Consider the following 14335-nt stretch of genomic DNA (forward strand, 5'->3'; position numbering starts at 1 on the left):
GTTTGTGCGATAGTTTCTGTATGAAGGAATCCAAAGCAAGCTAAAATCGTTGTGAGGTGCTGTTAATTTTCAGTTACGTTGTAGCAGAAAACAACTCAACTCGATCCGATTATTAGCTACTTAAGTTACTTAACTTATTCGATTGATCTACTATTTAGCCAATAATGACTAATGCATCAAAGTGCTCACAGTTGATCAAATACAGGACGTTGTGCTCGAGGAACAAGTGCCCAATAAATTTAGAAATGGCTTATGGTTGTCCTATAGCCCCACAGTTTATGCATATAGTCACAAAAAAAGGGTTGACGAGGAAAAGTTACCTGCAAGATACTGCATATGACAGTTTCAATTTCCTTAGAGCTGTGTTCCTGCAGTATTTACGTTTGCATCGAGCCAAGATTTTAGCAAATGGACTTCATGTTCAGGTCTTGCTGTCACGTCTACGTTCTAAGGGCTTAAAATGACAATAAAGTGAGTAGGAAATACAATTTTCTTGTGAATGGCTTTGCTGTTTGATTACTCTTGAGCTGTTGTTGCACCTGTCGTTATTGTTACAATTTCCAACTGTTCAAGCGGAACTGAATTCTACCAGCATCAGCAATCTGTAAACTTTGCACGACGGACTGTTGCGTATGGAAATTCATCGAGTATAAAAGCTTATGTATTGATTTTCTCAGCACTATCTGCCCTAAGATATGTGCCCACATTGAATATAATTATTATTGCGAGAAATGGATTGCCCACAATTCATTATCAGTACAGTTAAGGTAGTTTTTGTGGGTTTTTGTTAATTGATAGATTAGATACAAGATTGGTACGTGTTGACAAAAACATAATAATGTAATGCTGAAACTTCAATGAATACTAACAATTTTTCAAAAAAATCATTGCCGTTTTGTTTTAAAAAGTCTTTTTGTATGGTTTGCCTCGATCTTGCCGCACTCACTCGATGTTCATTTCAGATGAATTTTCGAACATCACCGTCGTGTGCGTTCGGCTGAGTGCCGGATATCCGGCGCGAATTTCTAGTATTTGCGAACGTTGTAAATGTTTCGACAGTTACAATATTCCCGCTAACATTGCCGGTTGGTTAGAGCAATGGTTTCCCCTTTTATTCTTTCCGCTGTTTCCACTGGATTGCTAACTGTGATGTGGATTTGACTGATCTAGCAATTGATATGCAAATGCACATCACTTAAGTAAATATTTATTTAATAAATATAAATTTAATATAGATATTGGCTTGGGGAAATATTAAGGTTTAATGTTGGAACATTCACATTATTAGAACAATTAATTTTTTGTGAGAAATAATTACTCCACCGGAGAGTATTTCTTGCACACTGTTTAACGAGGATTTATTGGCTTTATCGTTGCACCACACATATCACAGTAAAATATTTCTTCTCTTGTTTTCAACGTTATTGTTTCTTGCCGAAAACAGTGGAACATAGAAGACGGAAAAATATATTCGTCGTTTGCTGCCCCAATCTGGAAAATAGAGCAAAATACGTTGTGCTCTAACGGCACCATAACATGTGGCAATAAACTACATTGGCGGTAAGGCTTATATTTCTGTGACATCGTGGGTTTTGCTGGTATCTTCATGGGTCATTTGAACTTAGGAGTTTGTACTTATATTAAACTAGCTTATTTGACATAGCAACTTGTTTCGAATAGTAGTAAACGATAGAATACGTAGGGACCTCAAGGAATATCCTTTTGAGCCCTGTGGCGAAAACTGCTTGCTAGCTCATGTATGATATTTCGGTTAACACTGAACTGCTGAAGTGTAAAATCAAAGTACTGTTTACTACACGTAATGATTGATGCCTTAAATGTCTGAGATTCGTATTCGCATTCTGATATTGAAAAACGTGCATACCAATGCCTTAGGTTCGTGCTCACTTCATTAGTCCCATATTATTAGTGGCAAAATTTCACTTGATTGGTCTAATTATGCTAAGCCAGCACACGGTTAAAATATTACGGATGGATGGCCAACGATCTCCATACAGAGAACGCATCAATAAATATGCTCTTTGAAGCATATTCAAATCGATTTTCCACGTACAACATGGTACATTGTTGATAGAAGTTGATCTTATTGTTTTGCTGTTACATTGACAATCAATGGCAACTGGCTATGGGCAATTTACTTAATTTTTTTTATTCACGGAAGACAATAAACCAATTAGAGACCTACGGAAAATGTACACTTGTCACTAAATTTATTCTTTCATTCTTTATTTTATTTTCGTTGAGTGATATGAAAGATTGACAGTTTTTTTTATTGTGTAACTAAGCAGATTTCGATTAATGCTTAAAATTATCTGTAAAACAAAACGGTTGTACATTTAAATTTCACGGTTCTTTCGATCTCGTTGAAAAAAATTACTTTCACAAAAAGTTTCACTGTACAAGCCAGTGTAGTTGGGATCAACATTGCCATTAACGAGGTTTATCCCGTGGTGAAGCTGTGGAGACATATTGTGAAAGTTTCTTAATCTACTCTGTTATTGAACCATAAATAATGCAACAGGAAGTGGCGTTTGGATGCATATCCCGATCGGCAAATGGTTGGAGTTTTCGTCGACTGCGCTTCTGACAAGATCTTGGCTTTCCGCAGGAGCTTACGAGAGGTCTCATCACAGTCCCCAAGTTATCCTCTTGCTGGAGAACTTTCTTTGAATAGGATCTGCAATGAATAATTGCGGTTCGGTGCGTTACCAACACACATTTCATGCTAGCTTACGGTCATATTACGGATTTCCATTTTTGTAGAGTAGCGCAATAACTGCAATCTACTAATGTGGGCCAACAACAGCCATGTGATACGAAAAGGTTCGAAAGTTCTTTAAAAACTTAAGTTCCGTTTTTGGACCCCTTATACGTTTCCTGTGATTTTCTAAAATTTACTAAGATAAAATCTTTCGTTCAGATTGTTTTCAAACTAACGCTTGGAAAAAACATAAATAGAACAGAATAAAGTGAAATGAAACGGGAAAGGATGCGCAGAACTTCGACTAAGAAACCTTTATCATGTCTTTTGGATGGTGAAAGCAAAAACGCCTCCCATCTTCAAGTTGATGGATAGCGGCAGATCAAGAGAATAATATAATTTTTTCGTTTCTATATTATTGCCCACAAAATGAGAAATAAACACGAATTATATTAGATCCTTTTGCAATGAATGGCACGCAATCCATTTGGTAGACCCGCCCGAAGGTCGCCCAAGATTGGTAGACCCTGCTGTTTAAGAAATCACACCACACAATTAATAAATAGGAAACTTCTCTTTCTGTTACCTCAGCTAATCGGTTTCTTGTGTTCAGATTAACACTTAAGAATGTATTTACAAAAAAACTAAGAATAAATTCCATCTGAAATAGGTGTTGACAATTGATTAGGTTTAAAACTTTAATTAATTTAAGAAATGTAGACAATTGCAATTATCCATCAAAATGCCTTGCTCAAAATACAGATGCCGTATCGCCATTAGGGGTTGGTCATATCACACAGTCGGAATGGTGTGAACGTAATGGCATTATAAATAGTACATCAGCCTTACACATTTTGGAACAGTAAAGATGAAACAGTGCTCAGAAACAGCAGATGGACCAAATCTTGGTCAACGGCATTACTAGCACAGGTATTAGGGTATATTTATTGAACGGAACTCAGAATATCGACGGAAATCGTGTCATTAGGTGAAGAAATTAACGAACTGGAAATGGCGATGACACTTCTTGGCAAGCTGTTTGGAAAATGATAACGTAAACCGGGAAAAAGAAAAACGCCGGTTGGTCGGTCTCTAATGAAAATGGCACCGGCACCGCAGGAAATCGACAGGTTAAAGGTGATGCTGAGCCGAAAGACACCATGTGCTGCTGTCATCGTTAGAAAATTATGCTACAGGAAAGGTCGTGCCGTTTGGCTTGGTCATTCCCTCAGGGGACATTCCAAAATCATTAAAGTCGGATCTCGCCATCGGGCTCCGGGTTCTCTGTGGCCCAAGCCTAGACGAGACTGAGACTGACCGTACGCACGGCGCAGTTTATTGAACCCTGCTAAAATATGGGGCTCATAAATTCTCCGTTATTATTCGGTTTCTCGGACTCGGGAGCCCGTTGGGGCACAGTCCAGCCTGAACCCATTACTAGTTAGTGTGTCCTGCCGGAACAGTATGCAGCACGGGAGTGCCATGAATGCCAGAACAGTAGCTTATAGCCATTTAATTTAGATTCAGCATGGATGACCGTGTCGAACTGTTGTTTGCATAGCATTTGTGTCGATTTTTGATGACAGAAACAATCTTGCATAACGTTTTTTGTGCTACTGCTCGTATGTTATTAAATTACTTTGTTACTAGTATTCTGTTTTGAGTGTAGAGTGTGACTTTATGTAATTCACATTGCTGTTACTATTTTGGATTGTTCACAAATAGAAATTAGATTGAGTTCTTTGCTGTGATCAGTACGTCGTAATTCAAATGTGCATTCAATTTAAAAGCGAAATGTTCAAAATAGTTGTGTCTCGCATCCGTGTCTATCCGATTCTCATCTGATAGCTGCCACAGTGCGAAACGGAACGGGCAGCCTGGACGAAATGTATCTGAAGATGCCCAAAGTGATCCACAGAAGGGAATTATGTAAATAGTTTGATCGAAAGTCGACCAACTGGAACTTCTTGAGCGAATGGCATCGGCAGCCATCAGTGGCATTCCGTAATTGGTGTGATTATTCCTCGGAGACCACGGTAAGCGGGAAGCGCATCAACCCACCAGAAAGCTCATCTATTATTTACTGACTTCAGCGAATATAAATTATGTGCAAGTGGATGGTGGCTCCCAACGGGTCCACGCTAACGTCCGGCAAATGGCCAAGATTGGCAGTTAAGGAGTTGCTCAAATTGTGCAACAATTGCCACTTATCCTGATCCTTGGGCTTATCTTTTTGGATAGTTGATAAAAAAAGGATGTTCAGCTTGTTTGGTGTATGGTTCGAGGTTGTGCTGGAAATGTTTTTTTTCGAAAAACGAAGGGCCACCCGACCCGTGAAATAAACCAAATCCAATCGTAGCCCATTCCCGGCTGTATTAGCAAATTTCTTGTACCAATTGTTTCTCCTTGATGCAAACGACGGTTCAGGCGAGAGAATATGTTTCAGCTGATGTGCTCACTGTTTAGTTTGGACTAGAAGTCCTCCGCCATGATTGGTTTATGGGCGGCCGATCCAATATTAGGTCTGTGCGCAATGAATGAAGGTTCCACAGCAAGGACGATTAATGGTCTTGGGCGTTTCTGGTGTGCAGATAGGGGATTGTTTACCTTGCGCTCTTTCGAACAAACTAAGGTCCAGATCCGGTTGTCGCGGATAGGTAAACATCAATCACCAGCAAACTGGCTGATGGAAGTGGCTGTCGGTTTTTCGTGACAAGAAATCGTCCAGCACAGCACAAGTAATCCTTCTTGAATTGACTAATATTGGTGCCGAGTACACCGTGGCAAGGTTGGGCTCCATTTTGCTGTTAATTAAGTCAAGGTCCGTATTCGGCAATTTTATAAGTAAAAATACTCTCAGATACAATAAAAAGAAATACATAATGATATTCTGATATTGGTAAAAGAGCTCCAATCATCGATATCCTGTCCACCATGCATCGACAAATTTTGCTGTAAAACTTTGACTCAAATGACAGGGTCTACAAGATATTTTCTGATAGAAGATAGAATACAAGATATATTCTGTACTCAATGATTATGATTGGATTGGATATTTTGTATTTTTAATAATTTATTTTATCCAGTGAAGTAATATGATGTTTTCGCGAAATAATGAAACGCACTAAAGATATCTTTAAACTGGTTACAGCCAAATGGCAATGTTTGTCTATTCCTTGTGGTATTCCGTGCAAAATTAGGGACACTTTCCGAGGGGAGCGATGCAAGACGTTTCGCACTCGAGCAACCGTAACGGTGGCATTGCACGGAATTGCAACATTTTGTTTTTATCCTTTCCTATGTTGATCGACAAGCAGCATCTCCAACAGAGCATAAAAGACGAAAGGTTAACACCAAAGCTATAGCTGGCAGCCGGTGAGATTATTATTACTTTATTAACACTTAATTCAACGCTTCGCCTTCAGTCTGCACGGGCCACAATGTTGGGACCTTTAGATCTATACATTCTATGCGTCAATGCGGTAACTGATCTGCTGGATATGTCGATTGTAGGAAATCCGACAGTTTTGGGATTCTTCAGTGCAGAAAATGACTCTTGGCTACTATCATATGGTATATTGTTGAGAAAGAATAGCAGAGGTTTTCTTTAAAGGCGAGAGAACAATACAATACAATATGTTAAAATAAGTTAAATAAAAAAATTTTATATCATTAAATTAAGATACTGTTTAATATTGTATGACCAACTGATGTATCAGCGATATTTTGATTTCAAGTTACTCTCTTTGTAGTCAATTTCGCTTGGCTAACATTTCCATTACATTTTTTATAGAAATTACTATTAATTTCTCAACAAAAAACGCTAAATGCAATCAAATTTATTTTCAACGGTGCCCCGTTACGCGGACTCATTAACGTTGTGACATAAGCTCAAACGATTTGACATTAAACATTAATTTAACGCTCGCTTTTACGCTTCGTGTAGTCCCCGCTATTGCATGCCTTTCCATACTATTTGCATGCAGGAAAATTTTCCAAGAATCCTCCGGAAAATGAATGCAAGCATTTTCACGCAACTTGCACGGAAGTTCGCAAAACGGTAAACGGTAAGCCCGGTCCACACGTAACGATTTGACTGCTACTTTAGTCTGTGCAATCGCATCGCACAGACAAATCGTAACGTGTGGACAGCCATTTCCTCGACCACTGTGACCGATAAGTGAGCACAACGTATCGGGTTTGCGACGCAAGTCGTTATGAAGTCGTAGCGTGTGCACGCTTCACAGATTACTACGGACCGATAACGACTTTGGTCTGCGCAGACTAAGTAGTAGTATAGTAGTAAGTGAAGAATTGATTGGCAACTCTTTGTACAGTTCGAACATTTCCTACACCTCTGTAACCCAGTTCCGTCGCTTATCCATCGAAAACTGGCAACTGTTTAACAAAATCGGGTATTTTTCCAATGTTTCTGTTGCTGAATATGTTTCGGAAATGTGTATCATTCGAGAGGCGTCGTGATTCTTTGAAATACTGCAACAACCGTTTTTATTTAAACTTACAGCAAATATTTGCAATAAACAGCTGCTGTGCTGTCAGTTTTATTTTTATTTAACTGTCAAAAGCGCAGAGATCTGTCACCGAACTGTCAGTCCAAAATTCGCGTCGCAGATCGTATCAATTCCCGGCGAATCCGCCGTAATTTGTTGAAAATTTCGTTTAAAAATCATCATCCGCTCTATCACTCATCACTACTATGTTTTGATGAGTGGCAGGCTACTGGGCAAGAGGAATCATAAGCTTACGCACGCACAGGTAGAATGTTATTCCACAATTGAATGGCTGGTCTCAAGTCGTTAACTACGCCAAACCGTCTGTCAAGCCGGTACTGTTTAAGCCGGGTTTTAGGATACTTAGGGCGGACACGTTCCCGCGGTCAATCGACCCCAGTTATATTTACCATACGCCCAAAGCGTTTGAGAGGCGAGAGACATCGGGATCCTGTAGAAGAATGGTTAGAGTAATGTTTTTTTCTTGTTACAGAATGTCATCCAACGAGCAAGGAAACAAGCCACGGGCGAGCCAGGAAGAGGCGAACCCATCCAAGCTGCGAGCGGAAGCTGACCCTGAAGCTGGTCCGAGCTCGACACCTCGAGTTCGATCGATCGAGATTGACCACAGCGACAGCGAGTCGGAGCTCGACAGCGAGTCGGAGCTGTCGGACAGTGATGACATGGAGGCCGATCGCAGAGGTTTCAAAGCGTTTGAGAGGCGAGAGACATCGGGATCCTGTAGAAGAATGGTTAGAGTAATGTTGTTTTTTCTTGTTGCAGAATGTCATCCAACGAGCAAGGAAACAAGCCACGGGCGAGCCAGGAAGAGGCGGGCCCATCCAAGCCGCGATCGAAAGCCGACCCTGAAGCTGGTCCGAGCTCGACACGTCGAGTTCGATCGATCGATCGATACTACGAGTACCACAGCGACAGCGAGTCGGAGCTAGACGCTGATGAGCTGGAGGCCGATCGCAGAGTCTTCAACAGTGCCGCGGAGCAGGAGCGTCATACGGCGGCGGAACTCACACGCCATTTGACGCTGATCACCCAACAAAGCCCTGAACATGGTTCGGCAATGCTGAAGCAGACACTGTGCATGCTGGGGCCATATTTTCCCGGCATGCCGAAAGATCCCCGAACCGCGCTGAAGGGGCCGTGGCACATCGAGCCCCTAGAAGTCGACGGAGGCCTCTTCTGGTATCGTGGTTTTGGTAAGTGTACCTGTTGCGTGTGTGTTAATTATATTTACATTATTATTAAATTACACAGTTTTATTTACATTTTCATTACAGAATCCGGAATTCTTGAAAACGTGGCCAGCGACACCAAAGAGGTTAAATTTGATGTCCATGTCGGTGTGGCGCCGTTGCCTCAACTAACAAGTCCCGAATTAAAAACATGGGTTATCCAAGCACGGTTGCATGAAGCCACAAAACCACCTGGCGAGCCCTTTGTCGTCGCTGTGTTTTGTGGCAATTCTAGGCCAACGTGTGAGGAATTGCTTGGGCCGTTCAGCGAAAAGGCAGCACGGTTATGTGAATCGCCACTGACGGTGAATGGTGATTCACTAACCGTGAAGCCACGGGTAGTGATTTCTGACGATGCTGAACGAGCATTTATCAAAGGTAGGTTTCGAAGGGCGACAGAGTATAAATGTATGTAAACGTATAAATAATGTGTGCTTTTCTAACAATTACAGGGACGGTCAATCAAAGCAGTTGCTACGGATGCCCCAAATGCACCATAAAAGGAGAGCTTGTCTTTGGATCCACCATGACGTTTTTCGGTCAACCGAACACCACGTACACCCGACGTACAAATGAAGAGTTCCGGTGTGGAGTTTACGCAAGCACCCACCAGAAGGTTGTGACACCGTTGGCAAGGTTGCCCATCGACCTCGTCCAGGATGTTATTGTAGGCGACAATCGCAATCTATTGCACTTAGGTGTAATGAAAAATTTATACTCCGTTTTTGTCAAAGGCGCTGCTAATGTCCCGGAAATGGACGGGATCGGACAGGTGTTATTGCAACTCGTATTGACGAATGTCGAGTTCCCACACGAAAGACGCACGACCGCACGACATTTTAATACCAACATTACGGAATGGTCGCCATCCATGTGGGGGTATTTTTTGGACGTTGTTGGCATTGTAGTTCTTGGGCAAGTCGGGCAACCGGCGTGCTACGAAATGTACTGTCTTTTGCATTGGGGCGTTGCAATATGCAATCATTCGAGATTTAGTAGTTATCTAAATGCTGCACGGCGAGTACTGCAACAGTACGTAACAAAGCACAATGATTTGGTCGGCTCTGTTACGTGCAATTTCCATCACCTTCTCCACCTAGTGGATGAGGTACGAAGGTTTGGGCCGTTGCCGCTGCAGTCTTCGAACCCTTTTGAGGCCGAACTTAGCGTCCTCAGACACGAAGTTGACCTCGCGAAGGCCGGTTCGCCGGTGCAACAGGTGGCAACGGCCCTGCTACTGCGCGAAAGAACACGCTATCCGTTCCTTACTAACCCACTACCTGTTATGCCGATCCCTACGAACAACGGCCGTAGGGTGAAAATTCGGAAGAATTTTTTGTTGAAAAACTCTGCAAATGATACAGACAGCTGGTTTTTGGTACCGGGCTCGGGCTCTTCATGCCGCGGCCAAGTAGTTAAATTTGTATCAGCTAGGGCAGACCCCTTTGTTGTGTGTGGGACACCCCTGACCGAACAAAGGGCGAGTGGCAACAATCCTTTCGCCGATCCTATAGGGTTGGACGTCTTTATCACATCCGACAAACATAATCTGCAGAGCACGAAAGAATACAGTTTGAAGGATATGGTTTGTAAGCTATGTGTAGTTTGGATGCCCACATACATATCGTTTGTGCCGCTGCCTGAATCATTTGCAGAGAGTTAAAAAATAGTTTAGTGGGTTTTGTGTGGTAGTGGTTTGGTGGTATGCGTGGTTAACCATGGTAAGAATCTTAAAATTCCTAAGCAAATTAGTTGGATCTTATTATTTCTCGTTTTTCCCCTCTTGCAGCGTGGATGAATATGGCGGCCCACCGATATTACGATTTAGGAGATAAAAACGACATCGACGATGAGCCAAAACACGTCCAAGCAAAACGGCTGTAAAAATTGACTGATTATAGAAATCGGCCGAACTTTTCACCATAAGTCACTGACATGTGTAGCAACCGAACGCTATAAAAATACGAAAATCGGATACACGTAGCCCGCGGTAATTCAAATGTCTCGAAAATTTTTGAACACACCTCGTATATCGTATGTTGCATTACAATGCTCCTGAACAGAGCAGGAAAGGCCAAGGTATGGTATTTTATTATAGTCGCACTTCTTGAATTGTTGGTGTAGCGCCTGCTGGATGTGGTCTCAGCTGTTTTAGGGCGTAGTGCACCGCGTCGTGTATAGTGGGATAAACACGAACGTAGCTCTCATCGCCTCCAATGAAGCCACATTTTTTCATCTTTTCAAACACCAACGGTGAACAGCCAGCCAGCAGCGTTTGGATGTCGATCGATTCTAGTTCCTTGATGAGCGATTTAAACGTGGAAATGGCGGAAGGATCGATGTAACTGAGAGCAGTGAAGTCGAGGACCAACATTTTAATCGCATCCTCCGCCGGATAGAACTCGGGATCCTTGTGGCGCTTGATCTCTTCTGTCAGGTTCAAGTTAAGCATCTGGCAAATCGTATTCTTAAAAGTAGCCCGAGACGCAAAATGTAGCCCTCCGCTGTAGTGTATGATTTTGATGCCTTGGTGTTCGATTAACTGAAAGAAAAACGGTACGATAAAATACTAACACTTTACGGTCGTGGACATGGATGTCACCAACTTACCCCTTCGTATCTGGTCAAGTCCAGATAAACGTCCGAGTTGGGCACATTGCCCATCTGGCACATGTAAGGTTTAATAGCGCGGACGAAGATACTCGAAACGCTCATTGTAAATCCCACGATCAGTCCAAGATCGATTGAAACGAACACAACCGTTACGAACGTAAGTACCCAGGTCAACCCATCGAAGAATCCCTGCCGCCAGAACCTTGGCAAGTCGCGTGATTGCATCAGCAAACCCTGCACCGAAACGAGGATGATGCTGGCCAAGATGCACCGTGGCAGGGGTTGGAAAAACGAGGCTACATACAGCAGGACCACACCGAGCAGGGTACACGACACGAGGCCAGTAATCTGCGTTTTCCCACCTGCCAAGTACTGGATTGCCGCGCGGGACAGTGACGCCGCGAAGGGGAAGCAAGAAAAGAACGATGCGAAGAGGTTGCCCGCACCCAGTGCCAGTAGCTCCTGGTTGAAGCCTATTTCGTAGTTTTCCTTTTTGGCAAAAATGATTCCGAGCGAAACGTGAACAGCGTAAGCTACCACCGCCACGGTTATGCTTTCCACGACAATGTCCGGTAAAATATTGAAGTTGGGCAGTTTCGGAGCTGTAATCGGGGCACAGAAAGGAGTGAATGAAAGCCTTAAAGTTTCAGGCTGCAGTTTGAGAATATAAGTTACCTGGCAATCCTTGCGGTATCGACCCGACAATCTTCGTGCCGTACTCAGCCTCCAAATTGAAGTGGATTGACAATAAAGTTCCGCAGACAACCAGAATTAGTTGGATCGGTATCGGGATGATGCACAGTTTGGCAAGTCTTGGCTTCAAATGAACGGATAAAGTGGCGTCAGTTGCGGCACAGTCACATTGCTTAAAAAAGCCGTACCTTGATGACTTCGTTGTTGATAAGCAGAATAATGATCGTAACAGCTGATATGGCCAAGCTCATCAAATTTGTGTCTGGGAGTCGTTTCCCCAATTCGTAGTAAATCTTGCATAAAAAAATAAAGGAATGTTGTAAAGTTTTGCTATCTCCGAAGATAGTAGTGCTTGTGCGACTTACTTTCACGATCTCAAACCTACTGTCGAGGTGTGGCAATGTAAGGCCCAATATATCCTTCAGCTGCGACGTGAACACATAGCACGCGGCACCGGTAGTGAATCCAGACACCAGTGCTTCTGATAGCAGAAAGGAAACTACACCCATTCTCAGCAGACTCATGACAAGCTGGGTGCGAGAGCATATTATTCTAACTGTATCCAATTACTTGCTTGGGATTTACCTGTATTACACCGACCAAAAAACACAATGCTACGCCCACTTCGAGGTTTGTGTATGGAGATCCTTCGCCGGAATGATTGAAAACGATTTTGCCGGTCATAATTGAAACCACCGATAGTGTTCCTGTGTGCCAAGAGAATGCACGTAAAAGTAAGTTCTCAGCTCAACTCGAACATCTGTAGTAAAGGACCCACCCATTGAGTTGTGCCTAGAGCTGCCGAACAGGAAGTAGATGAAAACGGGGAAAAATGCTGTGTAGATGCCGGTGACGGGTGGCATGCCGGCCAGCAGAGCATATCCCATGCCTTGTGGGATGTGCATTACGCCAACCGTCAAGCCGCTGATAAGATCGCCGATGAAGTCGGACGGAAATTTGTACTCCGGCAGCCAGTTGAAGATGGGAAACAGCCCGGTGATGCACGATTTCGGGTCGACTTCTCGCACACTTTCGAGGGCTTCGTGGAAGAACTGCGACTTCGGTTTGAAGTAATTGAACGCATTGTTCAAGTCCTCCTGCTGATAGTGGGGCCGAGTGACGATCACCTGGGACACCTTGGGACGAACACGGCGTCCAGCCGTCTCTCCGTTGTCGGTGTAATCCCGGCTGTAGCTGGGATTGAACACCCCGTTGTTCGCGGGATTGTTCCTCATCTCTTGGCCACCCGGAGACTAGCTAAGATCGTTAAAGTAGAGTTTGTAGATCTTTCCAAGTAGTTTCCAAGTAGGAGTAGTTTGTAGATCCTTCCCATTTTTGTACGTTGCAAAGCACATCTGTTTCGGGAATTCTACATTACAAATTAATCTTCTAGATCAACTTTCGATCGGTGCTTTAAGTTATCAAACCCAGGTATGAATTGGCTAGCGGCATATCGTTCGATTCGATGCATTTATCACATGCATTGCCCTCGCGGTCAGCACGTGAACGATGCGCTCAGATTGCTAAATCAAACATAGCAACTAACAGCTGAACAGCCAACCTTGGCTGATCCATTTGGCAAGATCACATTCCAACGTGCGCGTTGTTGATAGAACAAATCCACAACTGCTTCGTACATTCGGCGCTAATCGGTACCTCAATGGACTTCGTAAAACTCTCTGATGGCTTTGATTGTGTACGACATCTTCCTTAACGTCTTCATCGAGGCAAACATGTTTTTCATGGCGAGTTTCAGGTTACTAATGAAAGTGATAATTTTTTATGAAGCGTTACAAGACCGGTTCGATAAGTATCGGTTCCGTGTGACTATTGGAGCCTGCGAGAAAACTTAATAGTAAAACTAATAAATTATGTCGAGCAAGTATTATTTTCTTATTTGATCCGAATTTAATTCCAATTTGAGTAGTGCCTAATTATAATGATATTGAACAAGACTGGGCTTTGCAGTGAATGTTGTTCTTACTGCTACTATTGTTCGTAGTAGTGTTAGTAGTAAGGTAATCTCTGAGACTCATTTGTGCAGATCTAGACAAACCTACATCGCACGTACTAGTAGTAAAATCTTTTGACTCTTAGTATTCTTTAACGTCACCGACCACGTTTAGCAAACTGTGTAGAAATTTCTCTTCATTTTTCTTCAGAGGAAGATCTTTAAGGGATATTTCGTCCGCACTTGGAAAAATACTTTGTTTCCGTGCTACACACACAGGAGCGCATAACTCTGAGCTCTAAATAATGTTTGAACTACAACGGTAGAGATGGCGTTCTTAGGCCTGGAAGTTTAGGCCTAGTTAGCCGAGCTCTTACGTACTTACAAAAAAACCAGCGATTTAATTTCCTACAACTGATTCACTCACTACATTGATGTATTGAAACTTACCAAGATGATAAAAACAACTATCAATCCAGGGAACCGGTATACCTTACAGAACTAAATGATATTCTAGTACATCGAACTTAAGCACTCGAATATCAATCGTTTCCTGACTCCGTTCAATACGATCGACGGCTGGTCAGAGACTGAG

At 42.7% G+C, this 14335-nt stretch overlaps 2 protein-coding genes across 2 annotated transcripts; one reads left to right on the forward strand and one right to left on the reverse strand.

Annotated features, from left to right (window-relative positions):
* The first annotated feature begins 8017 nt into the window (after positions 1-8017).
* LOC128278666 (uncharacterized) lies at positions 8018-10421 on the forward strand. Its single transcript, XM_053017398.1, has 4 exons — positions 8018-8447; positions 8529-8861; positions 8936-10204; positions 10273-10421. Exons 1-3 carry the CDS (start codon positions 8018-8020, stop codon positions 10144-10146), a joined length of 1974 nt encoding a protein of 657 aa, XP_052873358.1. The 3' UTR covers positions 10147-10204; positions 10273-10421.
* A 143-nt stretch (positions 10422-10564) lies between these two features.
* Positions 10565-14318, reverse strand: LOC128267969 (pendrin-like). The gene is made up of 8 exons (XM_053004943.1): positions 14191-14318; positions 12568-13046; positions 12375-12496; positions 12155-12319; positions 11978-12082; positions 11772-11913; positions 11094-11698; positions 10565-11025 (listed from the first exon to the last, which is right to left on the reverse strand). The coding sequence occupies exons 2-8, from the start codon at positions 13022-13024 to the stop codon at positions 10576-10578; spliced, it is 2046 nt and encodes a 681-aa protein (XP_052860903.1). The 5' UTR covers positions 13025-13046; positions 14191-14318; the 3' UTR covers positions 10565-10575.
* Positions 14319-14335: the final 17 nt, after the last annotated feature.

The sequence above is a fragment of the Anopheles cruzii genome, chromosome 2 (genome assembly GCF_943734635.1).
Source record: "Anopheles cruzii chromosome 2, idAnoCruzAS_RS32_06, whole genome shotgun sequence".
Classification (NCBI taxonomy): Eukaryota; Metazoa; Arthropoda; class Insecta; order Diptera; family Culicidae; genus Anopheles; species Anopheles cruzii.

Coding starts and splice junctions, on each gene's coding strand:
- LOC128267969 (XM_053004943.1), bottom strand. CDS start 13,024: ATGAGGAACAATCCCGCGAACAACGGGGTGTTCAATCCCAGCTACAGC. Junction 12,497..12,567: donor CTCTAGGCACAACTCAATGG/GTGGGTCCTTTA, acceptor CTTGGCACACAG/GAACACTATCGGTGGTTTCA. Junction 12,083..12,154: donor GTAGGTTTGAGATCGTGAAA/GTAAGTCGCACA, acceptor TTTTTATGCAAG/ATTTACTACGAATTGGGGAA.
- LOC128278666 (XM_053017398.1), top strand. CDS start 8,018: ATGTCATCCAACGAGCAAGGAAACAAGCCACGGGCGAGCCAGGAAGAG. Junction 8,448..8,528: donor CTTCTGGTATCGTGGTTTTG/GTAAGTGTACCT, acceptor TTTTCATTACAG/AATCCGGAATTCTTGAAAAC. Junction 8,862..8,935: donor TGAACGAGCATTTATCAAAG/GTAGGTTTCGAA, acceptor TAACAATTACAG/GGACGGTCAATCAAAGCAGT.